Here is a 25,382-nt window from a genome sequence, read left to right on the forward strand (position 1 = left end):
ATTCTTAAAGAAAAGAATTTTCAACCCAGAATTTCATATCCAGGCATACTAAGTTTCATAAGTGAAGGAAAAATAAATCCTTTACAGACAAGCAAATGCTTAGAGATTTTGTCACCACCAGGCCTGCCCTACAAGAGATCCTGAAGGAAGCACTAAACATGGAAAGGAACAACTCGTACCAGCCATTGCAAAAACATGCCAAAATGTAAAGTTCATTGATGCTAGGAAGAAACTGCATCAACTAACGAGGAAAATAAGCAGCTAATATCATAATGACAGGATCAAGTTCACACATAACAATATTAACCTTAAATGTAAATGGACTAAATGCTCCAATTAAAAGACACAGACTGGCACATTGGATAAAGAGTCAAGACCCATCACTTTGCTGTATTCAGGAGACTCATCTCACAGGCAGAGACACACATAGGCTCAAAACAAAGGGATGGAGGAAGATCTACCAAGCAAATGGAAAACAAAAAAAAAGCAGGGGTTGCAATCCTAGTCTCCGATAAAACAGACTTTAAACCATCAAAGATCAAAAGAGACAAAGAAGGCCATTACATAATGGTAAAGGGATCAAGTCATCAGGAGGAGCTAACTATCCTAAATAAATATGCACCCAATATAGGAGCACCCAGATTCACAAAGCAAGTCCTTAGAGACTTACAAAGAGACTTAGACTCCCATACAATAATAATGGGAGACTTCAACACCCCACTGTCAACATTAGACAGATCAACGAGACAGAAAGTTAACAAGGATATCCAGGAATTGAACTCAACTCTGCACCAAGCGGACCTAATAGACATCTACAGAACTCTCCACCCCAAATCAACAGAATATACATTCTTCTCAGCACCACATCACACTTATTCCAAAATTGACCACATAGTTGGAAGTAAAACATTCCTCAGCAAATGTAAAAGAACAGAAATTATAACAAACTGTCTCTCAGACAACAGTGCAATCAAACTAGAACACAGGACTAAGAAACTCAAACAAAACCACTCAACTACATGGAAACTGAACAACCTGCTCCTGAATGACTACTGGGTACATAACGAAATGAAGGCAGAAATAAAGATGTTCTTTGAAACCAACAAGAACAAAGACACAACATTCCAGAATCTCTGGGACACAATTAAAGCAGTGTGTAGAGGGAAATTTATAGCACTCAATGCCCACAAGAGAAAGCAGGAAAGATCTAAAATTGACACCCTAACATCACAATTAAAAGAACTAGAGAAGCAAGAACAAACACATTCAAAGGCTAGCAGAAGGTAAGAAATAACTAAGATCAGAGCAGAACTGAAGGAGATAGAGACACAAAAACCCTACAAAAAAAAATCAATGAATCCAGGAGCTGGTTTTTTGAAAAGATCAACAAAATTGATAGAACGCTAGCAAGACTAATAAAGACGAAAAGAGAGAAGAATCAAATAGAGGCAATAAAACATGATAAAGGGGATATCACCACCGACCCCACAGAATTACAAACTACCATCAGAGAATACTGTAAACACCTCTATGCAAATAAACTAGAAAACCTAGAAGAAATGGATAATTTCCTGAACACTTACACTCTCCCAAGACTAAACCAGGAAGAAGTTGAATCCCTGAATAGACCAATAGCAGGCTCTGAAACTGAGGCAATAATTGTCTACCAACCAAAAAAAGTCCAGGACCAGACGGATTCACAGCCGAAATCTACCAGAGGTACAAGGAGGAGCTGGTACAATTCCTTCTGAAATTATTCCAATCAATAGAAAAAAAGGGAATCCTCCCTAACTCATTTTATGAGGCCAACATCATCCTGATACCAGAGCCTGGCAGAGACACCACAAAAAAAGAGAATTTTAGACCAAAATCCCTGATGAACACAGATGCAAAAATCCTCAATAAAATACTGGCAACCCGAATCCAGCAGCACATCAAAAAGCTTATCCACCATGATCAAGTGGGCTTCATCCCTGGGATGCAAGCCTGGTTCAACATTCGCAAATCAATAAACGTAATCCAGCATATCAACAGAACCAAAGACAAAAAAGACATGATTATCTCAATAGATGCAGAAAAGGCCTTTGACAAAATTCAACAGCCCTTCATGCTAAAAACTCTCAATAAATTTAGTATTGATGGAACGTATCTCAAAATAATAAGAGCTTTTTATGACAAACCCACAGCCAGTATCATAGTGAATGGGAAAAAAACTGGAAGCATTCCCTTTGAAAACTGGCACAAGACAAGGATGCCCTCTCTCATCACTTCTATTCAACATAGTGTTGGAAGTTCTGGCTAGGGCAATCAGGCAAGAGAAAGAAATAAAGGGTATTCAGTTAGGAAAAGAAGAAGTCAAATTGTCCCTGTTTGCAGATGACATGATTGTTTATTTAGAAAACCCCATTGTCTCAGCCCAAAATCTCCTTAAGCTCATAAGCAACTTCAGCAAAGTCTCAGGATACAAAATCAATATGCAAAAATCACAAGCGTTCTAATACACCAGTTACTGACAAACAGAGAGCCAAATCATGAATTAACTCCCATTTACAATAGCTTCAAAGAGAATAAAATACCTAGGAACCCAACTTACAAGGGATGTAAAGAACCTCTTCACGGAGAACTATAAACCACTGTTCGGTGAAATAAAAGAGGACACAAACAAATGGAAGAACATACCATGCTCATGGATAGGAAGAATCAATATCGTGAAAATGGCCAACTGCCCAAGGTAATTTATAGATTCAATGCCATCCCCATTAAGCTCCCAATGACTTTCTTCACAGAATTGGAAAAAAATTGCTTTAAAGTTCATATGGAACCAAAAAAGACCCCGCATTGCCAAGACAATCCTAAGCCAAAAGAACAAAGCTGGAGGCATCATGCTACCTGACTTCAAACTATACTACAAGGCTACAGTAACCAAAACAGCATGGTACTGGTCCAAAACAGAGATATAGACCAATGGAACAGAACAGAGCCCTCAGAAATAATACCACACATCTACAGCCATCTGATCTTTGACAAACCTGAGAAAAACAAGAAATGGGGAAAGGATTCCCTATTTAATAAATGGTGCTGGGAAAATTGCTAGCCACAAGTAAAAAGCTGAAACTGGATCCTTTCCTTATTCCTTATACGAAAATTAATTCAAGATGTATTAGAGACTTAAATGTTAGACCTAAAACCATAAAAACCCTAGAAGAAAACCTAGAGAATACCATTCAGGACATAGGCATGGGCAAGGACTTCATGTCTAAAACACCAAAACAATGGCAACAAAAGCCAAAATTGAGAAACGGGATCTAATTAAAGTAAAGAGCTTCTACACAGCAAAAGAAACTACCATCAGAGTGAAAAGGCAACCTACAGAATGGGAGAAAATTGTTGCATTCTACTCATCTGACAAAGGGCTAATATCCAGAACCTACAAAGAACTCAAACAAATTTACAAGAAAAAAACAAACCACCCCATCAACAAGTGGGCAAAGGATATGAACAGACACTTCTTAAAAGAAGACATTTATGCAGCCAACAGACACATGAAAAAATGCTCATCACTCACCATCAGAGAAATGCAGATCAAAACTACAATGAGATACCATCTCACACCAGTTAGAATGGCAATCATTAAAAAATCAGGAAACAACAGGTACTGGAGAGGATGTGGAGAAATAGGAACGGTTTTACACTGTTGGTGGTACTGTAAACTAGTTCAACCATTGTGGAAAACAGTGTAGCGATTCCTCAAGGATCTAGAACTAGAAATACCATTTGACCCAGCCATCCCATTACTGGGTATATACCCAAAGGCTTATAAATCATGCTGCTATAAAGAGACATGCACACGTATGTTTAATGCGGCACTATTCACAATAACAAAGACTTGGAATCCACCCAAATGTCCATCAGTGACAGACTGGATTAAGAAAATGTGGCACATATATACCATGGAATACTATGCAGCCATAAAAAAGGATGAGTTCGTGTCCTTTGTAGGGACATGGATGCAGCTGGAAACCATCATTCTCAGCAAACTATCACAAGAACAGAAAACCAAACACCACATGTTCTCACTCATTGGTGGGAATTGAACAATGAGATCACTTGGACACAGGAAGGGGAACATCACACACTGGGGCCTATTGTGGGGAGGGGGGAGGGGGGAAGGACAGCATTAGGAGATATACCTAATGTAAATGACAAGTTAATGGATGCAGCACACCAACATGGCACATGTATACATATGTAACAAACCTGCACATTGTGCACACATACCCTAGTACTTAAAGTATAATTTAAAAAAAGAAACAGAAGCTGTTTCATGTGATAGAAATCATATTTTTTCCATTTTTTTTATTATGGCTAATAACACTATGATATATATGAAAAAGTCTTAATAATTATTTTTTAACAGTGCCCAAATACTTCATTATCATTCTTTTTTTGATATCCTACAACCAAAATTTTGTCACATCCTATTATCTGATGCTGTCACATTTAGTCTTTTACTTTGGAATTCCCAGTATTTTCCCAACCAGCTAATATCCACATTATGTAGCTTTTGCCCATTCACTTATCCATATCCTTAGGGATATAGGACTTTTACCAACACATTTTAAAATTGTTTTGCACTAGGATTTTACCTTTTTTTTCTTTATGTGGCAACACTGGCCAATCATTCCCTTCTAGAATGTTCACTGCCAGTTGAAGGCTGAGCTCTAGGGACTTTTCTCAAATAGAACTTTAGCAACTAGTACATAGTCACATATGGAGTACAATGCTAGCTATGCAGTGATAACCACAGGGAATACTTTCTGAATTAGGATATGGAATGTCTTCTGAATTATCAAAAAAGAAATACTATCTTCAATGTACTTTTGTAATTAAATGTATCCTTATTGATAATCCAGGTATTAAGTAGAATATTTTATTAATTACGGCACTCTAGCTCTAGCCTTACAGAGAAACAACCTCTTATATGTGATTTCATCTGTCAGAGTCTAAAGAGATGCCATAGATTGTGAGATGCTCAAAAGCTAGTCCTCTGGATGGTTCCATTGATACCATACGTTTTCATTCTCAGGATAACACTGACATACAAATTAACATTACATCCCACCATCCTAATTTGGAGAAAACAAGATTACATATCCCTGTGAAAAGAAGAGATGGCACTGAAATAGAGAGGGTCTACAGAGATACTTTTCATTGGAACAGCACCTTTTATTGGAAAAACAAAGCAAGAACAGTAAAAATCCGTATTTTCATTCCTTATTTACCTATATGAATACAAAAAGAACTATATAACCAGGGTCTTCCTTTGTACATTCTCTTTTGCTAAAAAACTGAACATTCTGTGGATCTTGAAAATGTTATCTGATGAAAAGGTTAATTCTTCCACATAGAAAAAAAATAAAGAATAGCTGATTACAGATTGTTTGCTTTTCTCACTGGAGTAAGAAATCCTAAATAGTTAAAGTGTAAGCATATCCCTCCCCTTGAGGTTGCTGAAAAGTTAATTAAAGATGTGCTTTGCATGCAAGGTATTACTGGGAGACTTGTTTTTCCAAAGGGACATTCAAAAAAGGTTAATAGACAAGGACCTTGGTAGAGTACCAGGAACAGTTATTATATGGATAATGAACTATGAAACACAAATTGTTTTTAAAGAAATGTGTAGGCCGGGCGCAGTGGCTCACAACTGTAATCCCAGCACTTTGGGAGGCCAAGGCGGGTGGATCACAAGGTCAGGAGATCGAGACCATGGTGAAACCCCATCTCTACTAAAAATACAAAAAATTAGCTGGGCATGGTGGCATGCACCTGTAGTCCTAGGTGCTGGGGAGGCTGAGGCAGGAGAATGGCATGAACTCGGGAGGTGGAGCTTGCAGTGAGCCGAGATCACGCCACTGCACTCCAGCCTGGGCAACAGAGCAAGACTCTGTCTCAAAAAAAAAAAAAAAAAAAAAAATGTGTTATGCACTGATAGGTACAAGCAAGGCATGTAGTACACAGGAAAGACATACATAAAATATATGTATGACTTATGAAATAACTTTTGTTAAATTAGTTTCTCCAAGATGTGTAGCTATAACATTAACATATTTTCTTCTCATTATAAATATATTTCATTTTAATTAGCTTGGTTCTTAAATAGGTATGAGAATAATATCCCTTTCTGATATGGTTTGGTCATGTCCCCACCCAAATCTCATCTTGATTTGGAGCTCCCATAATACCCATGTGTCATGGGAGGGACCTGGTGGGAGGTAATTGAATCAGGGGGTGGATTTTTCCAATGCTGTTCTTGTGATAGTGAATAAGTCTTTGATCTGACGGTTTTATAAAAGGCAGTTTCCCTGCACACACTCTCTTGCTTGCTGCCCTGTAAGATGTGCCTTTGCTCCTCCTTCACCTTCCGCCATGATTATGAGGCCTCCCAGCCATGTGGACCTGTAAGTCCATTAAACCTCTTTTTCTCTATAAACTACCCAGTCTTAGGTTGTCTTTATTAGCTCTGTGAGAATGGACTAATACACTTTCCTTCATTTCTTCAGAGACATTTTAGTTTTACTTTTGGTTAACTTCAAATAGACTGAGCCATGCTTTCAATGCCATTAGCTAGGTGATTGATTTATGAATAAGCACTTATATTAAAGAGCGATTATTTATATTTCAGTAATATTCTATTTTAAAAAGGGATTTGGAGGTTTCTTAAATGGATACTCCCCTGACATATTTATCTGCTTTGTAAGTCTGAGTGTTTTATGTACTTATCTTCAAATACAGGGCATGTCTGTTTTGTGATGATTAACCTGGTGATGTCAGAGGTCCAACATTTTAATATTTTCAACAGATGAAATATGGCATAGAATTTAGAGAAAGTCTTAAGTCATAGATGGGTTTAAAAATAAGGAAGTATAATTTCTCCATATGTGGCTCACATTTTTCAGTTAATCAAGTTCAACCACAGCTGCCATATAACCAAAGAACAGAGGAATACAAGGGCCTTCAAAACATAAAGTAACTTAGAGCTCAAGCTCAACCTTGTTTCTAGCAGCTCCTGGTGGTGGGTCCCCCTCCTGCTTCTGAGTCCTAAGCCAAACCTTGGCCCGTGAGTCAGAGGACAGCTCTGTTCCCACCTGCTCTCATCTAGAGGCACCCTTCCTTCTACTCCTGTTCACTGCAAAGGTCAACTCCAAAAATGATCACAAATTAATGGTTCATGTCCTGTAAACACCCATTAATCAAGCCTATAATATAAGACAAGTGGCTGGATTTGTTCACAGAAATACTTACTGCAAAATCACACCCGGTACTCTTCTGTATGTCATCTACTGTCAGGCCTTCCCAGAGCTCAATCAGAGTCAGCCCTTTTTTCTTGTCCACATCAAACACAGCCTGTCAGAGTGGGAAGAAAAAGGACAATGACAATTTCCATCACAATAATTATTATATGGCACAAAACAGAAATAACCTCACAAGTTATATAAAAGAAAGACAAGGCCAGGTACGGTGGCTCACGCCTGTAATCCCAGCACTTTGGGAGGCTGAGGCGGGCAGATCACAAGGTCAGGAGATCGAGACCATCTTGGCTAATAAGGTGAAACCCCGTCTCTACTAAAATACAAAAAAAAAAAAAAAATTAGCAGAGCATGGTGGCAGGCGCCTGTAGCCCCAGCTACTTGGGAGGTTGAGGTAGGAGAATGGCATGAACCCGGGAGGCGGAGCTTGCAGTGAGCCAAGATCACGCCACTGCACTTCCAGCCTGGGTGACAAAGCAAGACTCTGTCTCAAAAAAAAAAAAAAGAGGAAAAAAATACGACCCAGGACAAAAGAAAAATCGGCAGTGGAAAAATGTCAACTGTAACTATGATATTTTGGTGAGAATAAATGCCAACTCCCTAATCAGCAATTACTTGTGGAACAGTGTTGATGCCAGAAAATAAATGAGTGTTGACCATGGATGGCATTTGTTACTATTGTAACCAGTTTTTAAAAACTACCTCCCTTTTGTTAAGTCTAACACTTTTGGTCAAAGGTCAATTCGTGATTAATAATGATTTGAACAAAGAAAGGAATGAAGAAAGAGGGAGAGAGAAAGGGAATGCATGTTTTCTTCTTTTTTTCCAGAAGGTCCTTGTTGGTTTTCTAACTTATGAAATTCCTACTGATCTTTTGAGGCTCACCATTCAATCCAGTTTTTTCAGCAAAAAAAGCACAAGTATTCACTGAGTATGGGTTATTAGCGTATTCAAAAGTGGCAATTCAAGGTTTGACTTCCAAGCTAGTTGAAAAATCAGTCGGATGCGGTGACTCATGCCTGTAATCCTTGCACTTTGGGAGGCTGAGGCAGGCAGGTGGATCACCTAAGATCAGGAATTTGAGACCAGCCTGACCAACATGGTAAAACCTCATCTCTACTAAAAATACAAAAAATTAGCTGGGTGTGGTAGGGCATGCCTGTAATCCCAGCCACTCGCGAGGCTGAGGCTTGAGAATCACTTGAACCCAGGAGGTGGAGGTTGCAGTGAGCAGAGATCTGGCCATTGAACTCCAGCCTGGGCGACAGAGTGAGACTGTCTCAATAAATAAATAAATAAATAAATAAATAAATAAATAAATAAATAAATAAATAAATAAATAAAAATAAAAATAAAATAAATAAAATAAAATAATAATTCTAAGCCTGCAAACAATAGTTGAATTTAGGTTAACTCTAGAGGAGAGGAAAGCTCTGGGATGCATAACATTTTAGTCTGAGAAAGAGGAAACCATGAGAACTGAAAGAGGGAACGGTACTTAATGTGCTGGAGGGTAACTGTAGCATGGAGTTAAAGCCATAGGAGAAGCAGTTTTAGCTCTTACGGTTTCATTGCCCTTAATGGCACTGCATTCTCATTACTCATTCAACAAGTATTTATTGAGCACCTACTATGCACAGAGCACAGCGATAGACATGCAACCTTCCTTTCCTTGAGGTACCAAAAGTTCCAGACGTAGATGCCCTTCTCTTTACTCATTCTAGCATACAATGTCATCTATAATTAAGGCTCTAATTATCCCCATATGTTAATGATGCCCACAAGTTTATTCCAATACTGACTTCTCTTGTGAGCTCTGGATCTAAATCTTCAATTGTTTATTGCAGTATCTGACTGGGTAGTCCCAGGAATATCACAGTGAGGCTGTCCAAACTGAACCTATTCATGTCTTGTACTATCCTCTTGCTTCTCCTCCTATAGTCCTGGGCTTCCTAAAGGATGCACAGGTCAAACATTCTCTCTAGTCAGAAAACTTAGGAATCTCCTCTGTCTTACCAAGAATGTGCAATTCATCAAGTTAGGTCGAGTCCATCTCCTAAATCTCTTTCAAATCTCTCCATCTGTCCTATGGTTTAGAATTTTGAGATTTTTTGCCTAGATCTATGGATCCTCTTAACTGGCTTCTGCCTTATCTGTTCTCTGCCCACTTTACATAAAAGCTTACAGTGTTTTTCCTAATGCAAATCCAATTTATTGTGTCCCCAACCTTAAAAAAGTGAAAAATCACGGAAGGGTTCCTTACCGCCTTCCTTATAAGACCCACAGTTCTTAGCAAGACATCGACATCCCTCCATTATTTGACCCCTCACTGCCTTTTCCACATCAGCCTTCAGAATCCAGTCATGCCCTTGCTCCAACCAGCTCAACTTGCAGGTTATAGGACAAGCCATGTTTTCTTCACACCTCTGTGACTGCATGTTTTCTTCTTTTTTTCCAGAAGGTCCTTGTTGGTTTTCTAACTTATGAAATTCCTACTGATCTTTTGAGGCTCACCATTCAATCCAGTTTTTTCAGCAAAAAAAGCACAAGTATTCACTGAGTATGGACTGGCACTGTGCCAAGTGTTAGATAAACAGTGGTGAGTGAGACAGGCAGAGATTAGAGTTTATTTCAGTGTAGTGGTTTATGCTAAGTTAGGATTAGTGCAAAGATACAGAGAAGCACCCAGAAAATTTGGGGAGGGATTGGGAAGACTAGCAAGAGAAATATATAGCCAAGATATAAAGGCTGAGCAGAAATTAGCTAGATGGATGGGGTGGGAAGAATGTTCCAGAGAGAGAAAAAGGATGTGCAAAGTCTCAAAAGAACATGGTCCAGGGAAGAACGGAACGTAGTTCACAGCATTTTAGTATGGCTCAAGTAGGGAGAAAGTTAAAGTAGAAAGAAATAGGCTAGAGGAGAAAGGTACATACTGTGAAATGCTTTGCAAGATATGTTAAAAGCTTGTATTTAATAACACCAAAAAGCTTTCCCTGATACCTCTGCCCACGCTGCTGGGCAGTTTTTCTCTATGCCCCTAGATTAGCATCTGGTGTGTGCCTCCATATGGCCTTTATCATGTCAATTACTCTGACTGCTGGCAAGGCTGGATGTTTGGTGTCTAACCCTTCTTCCATGTTGTCCTTTAGGACAGAGTCTTTGCCTTCCTCCTTTCTGTAACACACTGTTGGGAACAATCTGGTTCAAAAGTTTTTAAAATGATAGTAAAGTTAAATACCAATATAAGTTATAGCATAAGAATACATTAGATTATGAGTGCCAAAATGAACAGTGGGCCACTATGAGAATAAATTGTTGTGTGCTATGATGGTGCAAAACCTCTTCATGATGACGAGGGAAACTGCATTAGGTTTAAAGGACAGGTAGTATTTGGGGAGGCCGAGGATCAAGTGGGAGCTATGGCAGATAGAAGAACTGAACTGGTAAGAACAAGGGCAGGGTACACGTCGAGGTGAGGAGAGGGCTGATGGAAGGAGGAGAGGACCCACAGGAAGAAAGTTTCTGGAATTATCTTTAGAAGGACTACCACTTTTTAAAAAAATAAACAAACAACCAACAGGGTAAAAGATTGCTTTGCTTTTATCTTCAAAGTAATGGATTCTTTTCAACAAGCCCTGTTCAGAGTTTCGGGGGGGGATTCAAGAAATGGTAAAGATTCAGAATAGATGGTGGGATAAAATATTCTGCCCTTTTATCTTGTTCTTTATATGTCACCTTCATGGCATTCCACATAAGTAGTCCTGCGGAAGGCATCATTCAGGACAGAACCTCCCTTAAAAGTAGTTTCTGGAAATAATAAGCCTCCTAGCCCATTTCAAAGACTGCTTTAGGGTGCTCACTGTCACACCTCAATGAAGTTAGTGAGTTAGATTAATGCCAAGACACTAATGCTACTGTTCTTGGCAAATGGAACAGCACTAAAAGAACCTGATATACATAATTCTGTTTTATGGCTTCTTCAAGGTACTGAATCAAGAAAACACACCCTCCCAGCTAACTTAAAAGCAGTAAGTCATTCCGACATACTAGGTTCAAATCTGAGTCAGAAGGGTGACTACAGGCAGCTGCTGGTGATGCTTCTCTGGTCTGAGCAGCTTTCAGTTGGACTACTGACCAACACATTCCAGCTAGTAAGAAGAATCTAGAGAGTCACTGTGTGTTTTGAAACCCCACTCTATAAAAGACAGCAGAAAGCATGCAAGAAACAGAATCCATTTCTTGGCTTACGGTGGGGCCTATACTATGATTTGCACTGAAACAATTAAAAACCCAACTTACACTGAATTTCTTAAAATCCAAAAATTTGTACTTGTGATTTAGAAAAGGTAGAAATAATATATTCTTAACTTTGCATATATCATCATCCAGCCTGACATTGTAATAGTCAAAACATAAAGATCAATAAAACTTTTCTCTGATTATAGCACACTGTCAAAGTTACCAAGGTCAGTGATTCAATTTTGCTTGTATGTTTCCAAAGACTTGCACATAAAGAATTCTACATTTAGAAACATTAAGTTGATGAGCTTTCCTATTCATTCTGCCCACAGGCTAAATTAATCCTGGGACTACTGGTGTAATACACTCTTAGAAGGTAACAACAATTTCTGTAAATGTTTACTTAAAACATGGTTAATAGATAGCAAATAAGAGAAAAAATACATTTTACCTTTTCAGTAATAATGCGGTTGACACACTGCTTTCCAGTCAATGGTAATGTACATTTCTCCATGATTTTATGTGCATTTCCCTGTTTTATAAAGAAAACATCAAAAAGAGTAGTTAGGGAGCAATTTTTATTTATAATTGACATAACTATAGGATAAACAGAAACTATCAGAGAAATTGTCTCCTAAGTACAGACTCTTTCAGAATTTTTGCACAGTTACGTTTTTTACTTTTTATTTGGAGGCAGCTTCTGTCCCTGAAATAATTTAGGGAATGCCAGATGAATGGCCAAAGGCAGAAATGATTTAATTGGGAAACACCCTGCCAGAAATTTGACTTCTCAATCCTCAGCCCTTGTATCATTTGATGTGAAATTTCACTAATATCCTGCTTATTCTTCCCTTCCAAAATCCTTAAAAACTGTGAGCAGACATCTGCCCAGGATGCAAAGCACATACAGAACACAAATGCATAAGTCCCTTTTTAAAAAATACTTTATCTGTTAAAAAAGTAATATGGACATGGAAAACAGCAGTGCCTTGCCTCCCTTCCCCAATCTTAGAGTTGTTCTTAACTGGAATCCATTCTAGTGTTTTTTGTTTGTTTGCTAGCATTTTCTTCTGTTTCTAACATTTTCTTCTTATATCCACTTTTAAAATATTATGTTTACCATGTTATTTCTTGACTAATCAATTTTAGACTGTATCTACTAATTTCCTATTGTGGCAGAGGAAGATTTAAGAAAAACTAAAAGTGGAAAAAATGTTTTCATTCATTGACTCCTTCCTCCAGCCCTTCCTCCCACCTGCAATGTAGAATTGGCCTCTGAGGCATGTCTGAGGAACAGAGTTGAAACACTGGCTCTGAGGATCTGATCTTCAGATCATTTTCTTCTGTTCATGATTAAGCTACTTTTTAAGAGTCAAGCACCAGGAGCCTAAATTATTGTCTCTCTTGGGGCTGACAGCTACTCTACTACATTCTAGATCTTCTCCAAAAATGACAAAATGCTTTTGTTGCTTTCTTTTGGATCTAATGTACCACATGTGACGCCACTGTCACCCTTAGCCATCTCAATGTTTTACCTACTTAAATGTGCACCTACTATCTAGTTTATATCTCTCCCAAAACTGGTGTCAGGCTAAGTATATGGGCAGAAGCTATGAATTTCAGATAGGCAGGCTCCATTCAGATTTCATTCCTTGTGATAGCCTGCCAACTCAGCAATGCACTAGTAATTAAAAGGCTTTAATGTACTTAAGCCAGTGCAAGGAATAAAAGACATTCAGTAGTTTTTGAATAGATGCATGTAAGAATGAATGTGAAGAGAAAAGGAGGTCTATTGGGAATCTTGGATAGATTTTTTTTAAAACTATTACCTTAGTTCAGACAAAACTGGTGCTAAATACATATGAAGTAAGTTGACATAACACCTTTTAAAACAATTCATATGTTTCCAGATCTTACTGTATAAGAAAATTTATAGTTGCAGAAATAAAGTCTCATTTTCACTTCACTTCTAATTATTTTTCTTTTAAGATTTCAAATTCTGCACATGACATGGAAGCTAAATTAAACAGCTGAAATTAATGACGAATATTTGAACTTCTACAGTTGTCAGGTCTCCTTACATTTAATATATATCAAGGCATGTCACAATGAATTCTGGGCCTGACTTCAAACAAAGTGAACTATCTGCCAGCCTCTGAAGAACATTTTCTCCAAGGAGCTCTTACTTTGTTCTCATTATTTGAGCAAGATCTACATCTGGCATGAAAGCAGTCACTTGGATTTTAATGAACAACCAACTTCATTTTAGGAGAAATCAAGGATTTCAACTGACAGAATTGGCTATGTCCTACCAATGGAGACCTTTTTCTAGACCATTCTCTGCATACACCCTATAGCATAGTGGTTAAGTGTGTGGGCTAGAGCCAAAGGACCTGTGTGTAAAACCTGGCCATGCCCCACGTTGTCTCTGTAAGAGCCACATGCCCATGCTTCTCCATCCACCCTACCTCGAAAGATTCGGGTAAGGTCTACATGAAATGCAAGGGTCCAGCACTTAGTGCTTAATGAATATTAGCTGGTACTGTTTTTATACAATCCATAATTAATATTTCTATAACCTGCAAGGAAATTAAGTTCCTATATGAAGTCTGACATAGGATTATGTAGAAAATGGCCTAAATACAATTCCTGAGACACACAAAACTAGCGAAAACACAACACAAATTTGGGGGCAAACCATATGGCTCTCCTAAGAAACTGGCACCAAATGTATTCCTGTTAGAACAATGGAGCTAGATGATTCCATTCACATTTATAGTGCCAAGACATAACAGATCAAGAAGGAAAAAGAAAATGAGATGCAGAAAGATTTTTAAATGTCACAATTTCAATATTCAATAAAAGGTTAGCTATGAAACCAAAATATGACTAGCTCCCACGTTAGCACTCTATTCTAAATATGCTGGGCTGAGCCCTACAGTGTGCTATGGCAGCTGCATATATTAGTGACACACAAAGGAGGAACAAGTGCTGAGTTTTTAGCATTTAAAAATAAATCCTAGTAAAGGAATGCAGTATGGTGTGGCAGCAAAGAGCACTCTACTAGGAGTCCAAAGACCAGGTTTGTAGTCTTAGTTCTGCCATTTAACAATTTTTTGGTCCCTTAAATTCTTTGTGCCATAGTTCTCTCTTATCCTTTGCCTTATCCTCCTTACCTGATCATTATAGGAATCAAATGAAATGTTCTGAAACTGCAGTAAACTAGGGCGAGTTGAATCTATGTGCAAATATCCAGGGTTACTCGGATCTCATTCATGCTTATATATGGTGTTTCTTTCCTTCCCCATGAAGGGTGGTCAGAAAAGGCAGAGAAATAGATACAAAGCATAGCACTAAAAATGCTTTGTGCATTGTGGGGTGGGTCACACCTGTAATCCCAGCACTTTGGGAGGCTGAGGTGGGAGGATCACTTGAGGCCAGCAGTTCTAGAACACCCCAGGCAAGACCCTATTTCTACAAACATTTTGAAAGTTAGCCAGTTGTGTCTGTGTGTGCCTATAGTCCCAGCTATTCAGGAGGCCAAGGCAGGAGGATTGCTTGAGCTCGGGAGGTTGTAGTAAGCTATGCTCATGCCACTGCACTCCAGCTTGGGCAACAGAGGGAACTGGTCTCAAACAAACAAACAAACAAAACTTGACTAGTCCTGAGGCTCCTGATTTCAATATGTCCTTACTTATTAACTTCATCACAACCTTTGGTGAACATCTACCTTCTTTCCTGCATCAGCTTCCCTAATCTTTCTCTTTCTCCTTGAGCACTTACAGGCCTCGAGCAATACATAAGGGTAATTCACCATTTTCAAGTGACTAAACACTCTAGTACTTTCTATTGCTCGCTTCATGGTGATCTCTTTAATTCTTTAGATGTCTGAATAAAATCCTGGGCCTAAGTTCTGCAGTATTAAACAACTCTAGTTAAACAGTAATAAATCCTTTTGCTATCATAACAATAAGTTTCATGTTATTGCAATGAACTTAATCCCAAATCCAAATAAGCTCTTTATCACAACAGAATGATTTCTTGCATTTCATGTCAACATGCTCGCCTGAAATCTTTAAGACTGTGCTTTACATAAAACCTCATTTCACGCTCATCTTTTCTGTTAAGTGCTTGTTAAATGTGGCTGCAATACACACACACACACACACACACACACACACCACACACACACACAGACACACACATGCGTGCACATATTTTTTCTCTCAGGCACTTTCTTTGGCAAAACCCTAATGATCAACTACAGAGAAAGCAAGTTCTGGGATTTGCTTGTTCCTAAAAAGACCAAGCCTTTCAGCTTTTGTTCATGTTGCCTGTTACCTGGAACACATACCATCACATACCCCATCACCCCAGATTCAAATGGCAACACCTGCCTATTCAGGATTTGGCTCAGACACCATCTTCCCTAGGAAAACCTTCATCCAGCATCCTCATCTGGTGCTGCAGTCATGTCCCATGGGTGTCCCCAGTCTGTGGCCCTCCTAGGTGCTCCTATGCTTCCTCCTCCCTTCACATGTTGACCTCTTGCCACCATGCCCACTAGATGCTGAATTCACTAAGCTAAGACTATTTTTCTTCATATGCAGCCATAAGTAGAACATTAGGCAAACCACAGTGATCAATAAAGGCTGCATTTCTGATTCAAGGAACTCCAGAGGGGAGCTATAAAATGCCATGTGACTAATGTCTATGGACCACTAGAGACTGCTTTTCTAGTTCTAAGATAGGTACTTGTACATTCCTAGTATCTCTGAGCTCACTAGAAGCAGCACAGCTAGCAGAAGCACATGACGGGGCTTATAAGACTTTGGTAAGACAGATAAAGGTGCGATAAAAGGAAGCAGCAAAGACACTTTAGGACTGTAGCCCAAAATATACAAATGTGAAAGTAAAGAGAGAAACACTGAATTATAGTTATTTTACCTCTTCCACCTGCTCCCTTCTAAAGCATAAAGGAACTTGCCATAATTTGCTGAAAAGTAGGACTACAAAGGCTGAACTTGGCAAGAGAATATTAAATACTTTGTCTGGTAGAACAAGGAAGCCAATGGCAGGTCTCTCTTTGGGCTTGCCAAAATCTCATGGATGAAGCCTGATTATCAACACACTTGCTCATTCCTTCTCCTGCTTAATCTCAATGCTTAAATCAAGTATACCAAATACACACACAGATATAATAATGGGAAATGCTGTATTTCAAAATACATGACTGTCACATCACTATAACTGATGTAGCTGGATTATCTGTAAGACAAAACATACATGCTTGAGAAGATAGATACTCCATTCTCCACAGTGTGATTATTTCACACCATATGCCTATATCAAAACATCTCATGTACCCCATATATATATATTCTTATGTGCCCACAAAAATTAAAAAAATTAATTTTTTTAAAAAAAGAAAAGAACCGGATTTGCTAAAGAAAGAAAATCAAGGTACACAGAATAAAAGGAAAGAATGAGATTACTCACACTGCATTTGTCCTCATGGGATATGATTGACCTTTATACAGCGCCTATTCTATAGGGTTTCCAACAATCCACACAGAACTTCAGTGGAGAGACTCAGCTAACTTAGAAATACAGAACATTTGCTATTACAAATGATATGTGGAGGTAACATATGGAGGTAATAAAAGTTTGTGGTTACAGGGATATTCTCAAGGGGAAGACCAGCCAAATGAAATAGTAGACACAGCAAGCCATTTGCCTGAAAACCCGTCTTCAAGGTTTTGAGATCTTAGAATAGAAAGCCCTTTATATACTGTATCATAGACATTTCTTATACACTGTATCATAAAAATCATTATCATAAACACACTTATTTTTTCTAAAGGTTGCATCCTATGATCTCTAACCTCTAGATGGCAGAGCACAGAAGTCAGCAGGAATTACTTTCTCTTTTCATTCATGAAGTGTTGTGGTACCTTAGAAAGCCTCTGTTAGCATTAGTTTTCCTTTCTATTTTAGAAAATGGGAGCCTTTGCACACAAATGCAAAGCTATTGAATTTAAAGTGATAAGCTTAATTAAATTCTGTAACACATTTTAAAGAGCTTTACTAGTTGTTGGACTGTGTTCTGCTTTTTTTCTCCTATTTTATAATGTTTTTGCAGGCATTTCTATCATAAAGGAGAAATAAAAAGGCAAAACCAGGTAAGGATTTATATTTTTTAAAGGTGATTTTTTTCCCCCAAACAGAACCTGGCTACTATGTATTCTTACTGAAGCTAGGAAAGAAGTATAAGCTTTTATAAATGAGAAAAAATTAAGCCAGATGAAACTCTTATTAATTATGAATTCTCCTAGCAAAAGAATACTTTTATTTTGAGCTACTTTTCAATGTTGCTGAAAATTATTTGAAGAATGTCTCCCAAGAAAGGGTTTTCCTTAAAAAGCCTTCATATTTTTTTGGCTTTTGATAACATATTTCATCCAAAATAAACAGGATTAATAAACTCCATTTGCCTTTTATAATTCTTCTCCACAAAACAGGAAGTCAAGATAAGATAGCTTTCAGTTCTATATGAGACCTGTGCTATCAGACACAGATTAAAGGCTGAAATGAAAGGATACTTGACTATAATTTGAATCAAAAGAAATAAAGAACAGCAGGAAAGGTAAATATAAAAGGTCATCTAAAAGCAAATATAGGTACACATAAAGGTACATACATAAATATAACATTTCCTTTAAAAGACTGTAAACACAGTTGCATAAAACAGCAATTACAAATATGTTCTGATGGGCAGATGACTACTGAGATCGCTACAGTTTATATGATAAAGGCAGCACAAGCCAGGAGAGAGTAAGTGAAGCTATATAAGAGTATACTTTTTAACACTACTAAGATTAAGGTAATCCAAACTAAAAAACACAAGGTTTATTCTCAACTTCATAACAATTATTCTTTTTATCCCTTCAGAATCCAGACCTCCTACTGTAATATGAAAATCTAAACCTGTTTTGGTAATAGAGCTCTCATTTTGTCTCCAAAATTAAGAAACCAAGCTTTGTTTGTTGCCATTAAATGACAACGGTAACTGAATTCCTTTGCTTTTGTGGTCTGAAAGTTATACTCAGGAACATGTTTCCCGTATATGATATTGAGAACAAAACAGATTCTTCATGTTGTTAGTGGTAATGGTACTTGCCAGCAGAAAAGCTTAACAAAAGGAAAAGGAAGCCCAGAGGCAGAATGCATGGACTCTGGGCTTGGTTTTCCTTTCTATTTTATTGGACTACTTAACCTCTATGAAATTCTGCCTCTAGAAAGAAAATATCAAGAACCATCTCATGAGAGGGTTATAACGATAAAATGGAGACAGAAGTATGTAACAACTTGAAAAGCTTAGAAGTGCTTTCTATATGTTCAAGGTGGATTATTTGAAAAACTAATTCAACAAATATGTATTCAACCACAATGTACATAAGGTTGTATTCTACTTGGCGCTTATAACAGAGCCCGTCTTCATGGAGTTTGCATTCTGCTGAAGAAGGGGGAGGAAGGATCGTCTGAAGACGGAAGACTTCTGTTGTATATAATAAGGTAGTCAGAGAAAGCTTCTCTGGTATTTTGAGTCTGAGTGAAGGGAGGGAGTGAACCACATAGATAGCTGGGAAAAAGCACTCTAGGCATAAAGAATAAAAAGTGCAAAAGTCCCAAGGCAAGATATTCTTATGATGTTCTAGAAACTTTCAGGAAGTGAGTGAGGGTGAAGTTAAGTGGGCAAAAGAGATAACAAATTCAGAGGGGTAGTTGGGATGGCAAAGCAGGGGGGTCTACAAACCATGGGAGTCTTGGAGACAGTAGTAAGGACTCTGGACTTGAATCTAAGTGAGATGGGAAGCCATTGATGGTTTTTGAGCTGACGAAGAAGTAGCATGATCCCATTTACATTTTGGGGAAAAAAAATCACCGTGGCCACTGTGTGTGTTTAAGTGTGAGTATATTTTTTCCCACTCAACGTTTCTCCCTTTGTTCCCTGAAAAGAGGGACCTAATTACAAATCTCTTAACATGTACCATCCTCCCGCACACCAGTGTCTCTTCTCTTATTTCCTGCAAAACTTAATCCCTGTCAAGCTGCCCCATCCCTCAGATCTGCAAATACTTCGTACATCCCACAGGAAGCCTCTTTGTTGCTCCCCAACAATGGAACTGGGAATGAGATGCCGGGTTCTGCAGGCTCTGCTTTGCTCAGCTTTCATGTTAAGTACTGATTTCCATGACTCTACCCCCATTAGACTGGGCTGCCTGAAGGACCACATCTCTTTGTTTATTTCCTCAGAGCCTGTGATAGTGCTTTGCACATATCAGGTCCTCAGTAAATATTTTATGTCTGAATAAACAAGTAAATTACCACACTCATAAGATAATTTTACCAAAATTCAAGACAAAACATCAAAGACTATTCCTTTGGTCATTCACAATATCTAGAAGACAGAAGGAACTAAAGCAGCAAATTCAAAAAACATTGACTCATTCATCTGTGATTTTACAGAGGTAGGAATAAGTCAGATAAAGAGGGTGTGGGCACTGAATTTAGAAACACCTAAGAATAGGAAACATCAGGATGTCTTTTTTTAGATCTTAGTAGACCTTAAGTTCTGGGGGCAAGGATGAGGTAGGCTGCTGGGGAGAGAATCGCAAAGGCAGATGGGCTAAGTAGAACCAAGCAGTGTTGACTATGTTTACAGATTTTAAATAGCAACAACTCCATCCAGCTTTAGTTTTAGACTAGTCAGTCTGGCAATCGTGTGCTTGATTACCAGGACGTAGGGGCAGTCAGCAGTCAGGGACCTTTGGAATGCTGCGATAGTGATCTATGCAGATGTAAAGAAGGCCTTAACAGGGATAAGCAGAGTAGAAATATATAGTGGGGAGCGGATGGCAAGAGTCACGTTGATGCAGTATTTATAGTGCTTGGTGTATGTAGGGGTAGGGGCAGAGAGGGACCATGGATGCCCTCCAAAATGATAGCTGGGAGATCATCACTTCTCTAATTGGGCCAAATAAGCAGAACATATTTAGGGGGAATGATGATTTAGTTGGTGAAATTTGTTGCAGCTGAGGTGGCTGTGGAACAACCAGGTGGAGTTGTCTAATAGGAAGTTAGAAATATAGTTCTATGGCTCATCAGAAGATTCTAGTGTGGAAAAATGATTAAGAAGCCACTGAGTGAAAAATAATAGTAGTTGGTACCAAAGATTCAGATGGCACCTTAGAAGGCTGCAGAGGGCATTATAAAGAGTTCTGGAGGGAACCCATAAAGGAAGGAAGGGGGAATCTATCTATGGATACAAGTGGTGGAGGCAGCTCTGCAACCCGCAGCACTGGTTTGTACCCAAGGCTGCTGCTGCAGTCAAGGCCTTTATCAGACAGAGGGGACACAGAAAATCTAATGCAATTGGCTTTAACTTTAAAGACATACCTCAGGAATTACATACATCATAAATACTCAAATCCCACTGATCCAAACTTGGTAGCATGGATGTATCTATGCACAGGAAGGCTAGGAAATGTAGCCAGTCACTGGGTTTATCTGCGTGCCCGGATAAAACAGGGAGGAGTCTAATGCAAAAAGGAAGAAATGGAGATAGGTACCAGAAGATATAATTAGATTTTTGGGTTATTTTCTTTTAAACACGTTGCTGATGTAAGTCTCATCTAAGCAAAGAGAGCTTTGTCCAGGGAAAATGGAAAAAAAACCTGAAGCTTCCCGAAAGGGCAGATGTGGCTGGGACGCTGGTGCAGAGGTAGCTTTGTGAGGATGTGGCATGGTGCAGTATGAACACAGGTTGCACCACACTGAATCAAACTCGAGTCTATCACTTTCCTGGATAAGCTTCTTAATACCCATATCTCAACCTTACTTCAGAGGATCAATGAGATTAAGCATATGCAGTGCCAAGCACAGCACCTTCACCTGGTAAGGACTCAGCTTTTTACTCTTTTCCTTTCTTCTCATTTTTAAAGGACAGAAGATAAGATATACTTAGAAATGAAAAAGAAGCTTAAGAAGAAAGGTGGCTGGACACCAAAAAAAATTTTGCCTACTTTAAAACTTTGCCTGGAACTCTGATGTCTAGGCTTAAATGAAAATCAAGTTACAATGCCAGTCTGCCCCGTGTGCCTGACATACGTTGCAGAGGTAGTCTAAGGGCAAGTGTTAAGTGTTACTCCAGAGGAGCACCCGTAGGTAGCCAGGTCTCAGGTTTTAGAAGCTGCTGGAGTTTGAACTAAAGGCAGTAACTGGTTGCAAGAGTTTCCTTTGTCTTACTAAAATAACAACAAAAAACACATTTTTCCAGTCAGGCAATGCTATATTTATAAACAACCTGTAACTTAACTGTAACCCTATAGATAAGGAAAAAGGTAGCCCTACCCCAAAATCAGTTAATAGCTCCATCCACTTACAGAAAAAAACAAAACAAAACAAATGAACAAACAAAAACAGCAGTACAGGAATACAAGACTATATTTCTCAAGTTTTAATCCTTCTTTGCAAACTTTACTCCCATGTCTTAAAAAACCCTAGAGATTGCTCCCCTAGGCTGTTCACTTAATCATAAGGCAGCAGAAGTTACCTGGCATACCTAAGAGAATGGATCCTTAACTGGAAAAGTTACCAGGAGTGAAAAACCTCTCTTCCCTACCTCTTTTCCAGCTCCTCTCAACTTTTAACAAGAGCAAAAGATGCAAAAAAGAAATAGCAGGTTCCCTGTCTTCCCGTGAGCTGGGCCAGTAACCATGAGTTCAGATTAACAAAATAGTAGCAGCTACATATTCGAGGGCCACAAGTAAAATGAGAGGGTGGTGAGAAGAGAAACTGTTGATTAGTTTTCAAAGGTTAACTGTTAAGTGTGAATAAATCATCACTATTATTTTAGTCAGAAGTACATTGTTTTATTGGCTTGTTGAAATGAAACTTATCTACGGAAAAATACCTGATTCCAATTGTTCTAAAACTCAATGCTAATTTCCCCACTAACAGAAGGAAAGAGGTAAAAAATATGATCTTTCTTCTGTGGAAAGCTTTAATAAGATATTTCTAGTCTGAAGTTGGTGGCACCATTTATTTTCCTCTACCAGAAAATCCAGCTGAGGAGAAAGAAAGGACTTGGGGGGAAGAAAAGAATTTGCAAAATATAGGCCTAATGTTTTTAAAATGAATACACAAAAATAAACTAAAGTAAGTTGAACTTCAGTGCCTTCATGTGTCAACAGTAAGGTTAACAACAAAAAGAAAGTCTGAAAGAGTTTTTTCCAAATAGACATTATGTTCCAGAAAAGATTTGGATTTGATTTGCATGCTTGGCATCTTCTTGCCTCTGAAATGAAGTGTTTTGGATGATTTGCAAGGCATTCTCAGAAGTCACCTGTGTTGGTTCCATTTCTATTGTTCCATATTTATGCACCACTGCTCACCTCCCACTGTTTACTAAACAATTTATGATAACACACATTTATAGCTGTTTTCACAACAAAATCATTTTGTGGCATTCATTTCTCTGTAACCAAACTTCCCCAGGGGAAGCGGGTGGGATGTGAATCTTCTAGTTCCATGCTTTAACATAATGCTGCATCACTAAACAAGAAGAGGGCAAATGAACTGTCATTTCCACTCAGATTAGCAGGTCTCAAAGTGAGAAGAGGTAGATTTTATTTTAAAACTAAGAATGATAAAGAATAAAGGAAGATGAAGAGAAGGCAAAGAAGATGAAGAAAGCACTCAATATCAACTTTTCAAATCAGCAGAAGTCAATGGATTCAGGTTAGGAAGGCAATTAAGCTCAGTTCATTCAAAGACACTGAGTCAGGAACAAGGAAGAAACTTATACTGATAGTTCCTTGGTGAGACAACTGGGCTTTGGAATCAGAGATGCCAGGTCTAATCAGAGCTCTACTAGTTCTAATATAACTTCAGGCAAGTTACTTAACCTCTACAGCTCTGTTTCTGGACATACTAAGAACACCAATATCAAGTTCATGGGCTCATACATATACACAGAGCTTGGTGTATTGTTGGCACACAGTAAACACTAAAAATTGGTAGCTATTATTATTTTAAGAATGTAAGCTTCATGAGATCAGTAATTTTTGTCCAGTTTTGGTCGCTGCCACATCTTAGCATGCCTAGCATGAAATAGGCACTCAAGTATTTAAAGATTTATCAAAATAAAAGAGCTATCACCTAGTCCATTATTTTGTAACATCTTCTGGATACGGCATCTCACAGCTGTGAAGGCCATATGGTCCATTCGAAAATAACTGTTGTTAAGATGTATGTTCTGTTGTGGCTTTTCATTTCACTCACAGATAGCAACCACTATAACCATCTTAAAACCTGAATCAATACATCCATACCAACATCTTTTCACTTCCTTTGGAGATATTAAAGCTTTTACTTTTAATATGTATGCAGGACAAATATTTGAAGAACACACTGATGTTTGGTTTCACTCAAAGTTAAACAACTATTTAGCTAAATAATAAATAACTGTTTTTGTCATCTTTTTCTCTCAAATGTAAATGCTATCACCTTGAATGAACCAGAGGAAATAAAATCCACAGTTAGGTGACCTGGTGGTACACTGGGTTTTCATGTATTGTAAATTCCCAAAAGCAGTACTTAGGGAGCATAGTATATGTTACCTTTGCAGAATGCTCCATGGTGACCACCACTTTGGTTTTGGCACTGGACACTAAATCCATAGCACCTCCCATTCCTTTCACCATCTTCCCCTGCAAAACAAAAAATAAATAGTTCTGTATCTTTCACTTCTTTTGTATCTTTCACTTCTTTTGTATGTGCCAGAACAAAATTAACTTGCAAAAATAACCTACTAGAATAATTAGAAACTCATTGTCCTTCATTGCTTAGTGCTTGAAGTCTTATAACGTAATATTCTGTCATTCCATTATTCTGTGGTTGAAGGATAAAGTTCAGGATAAACATTACGTCACTTTTGTTAAGTGTGGCTAATATGATTTTCTTGACATTTTAGCAATAAGACAATCAGTGGATTAAAAAAATTAAAAACCTTTCCAGAATTCTGGGACATAACTATTATTACAGTATCAGATTGAAATCCAAACACCCCTGACATCCACTTCTTTCTTTTTAAACACAATCAACTCCACTGAGTCTTCAATTAAGGGCACTTTCTAAGGTACCCTTGGATTTCCAGCAGATTAAAATTCCATTATGTAGTAGTAGACTGAGGCATTAATGGTGTTTTTCTAGTAATGGCTAATATGAAAGGTAGCTCTGCCTTTCTAACACTTGGCATTTATCTTGCTCTTAGAAAAATAAAACGAAAAACATGCTTGCTAAGCAAAAACAGAACATAGAAACAGAGTTCAGGAACATTTCACCATTATCATTCTATTTTTGATCATCTGGCCATCCCTTCTTTCATTATACATTTTACCAACCACCTTTTATGTACCACATGCTCTGAAAAAGTCCATCTATTCTATCTCCTAGTTACAGAGTTTGGAAAAAGCAAAAGTGTTTCCAGAGATGGTAAAATGATTCTTACTCAAGTATATTGAAGAGAAATGTCTTTGAACTGAAACCTCCTTAACATTTTATTTATTTTTTAGCCCAAGTCCTCTTGCTGATTTTCCAGTAAAGTCTTAGAGGGCTTTTAGCTCCTTTTTGATAATGGTAGAGCTATAAGGAGATCAGGAAATACACTCAACATGCCTTTAAAACAGGGTCTCAAATTCCATGACTTCAGAGACATTTTACAGGTCAATGAAACAGAACATGAACATGAATTAGATGAGCAGTATGAAGAAA

General features: G+C 38.2%; 1 protein-coding gene across 3 annotated transcripts in view; it reads right to left on the minus strand.

The window, feature by feature from the left end:
* Positions 1-25,382, minus strand: part of OXCT1 (3-oxoacid CoA-transferase 1) — a 145,924-nt gene that overhangs the window by 11,776 nt on the left and 108,766 nt on the right. For 2 of the 3 annotated variants that reach the window (XM_023216456.3, XM_023216455.1), the window contains exons 14-16: positions 24,230-24,319; positions 11,998-12,078; positions 7,303-7,404 (exon numbers count right to left, since the gene is read on the minus strand). In XM_023216456.3, coding sequence (XP_023072224.1) covers positions 7,303-7,404; positions 11,998-12,078; positions 24,230-24,319 — 273 coding nt within the window. The remainder of the gene's footprint in view (positions 1-7,302; positions 7,405-11,997; positions 12,079-24,229; positions 24,320-25,382) is intronic. The other variant, XM_023216457.1, reaches the window with a different exon arrangement.

This window comes from Piliocolobus tephrosceles, chromosome 4 (genome assembly GCF_002776525.5).
Source record: "Piliocolobus tephrosceles isolate RC106 chromosome 4, ASM277652v3, whole genome shotgun sequence".
NCBI classification, from domain to species: domain Eukaryota; kingdom Metazoa; phylum Chordata; class Mammalia; order Primates; family Cercopithecidae; genus Piliocolobus; species Piliocolobus tephrosceles.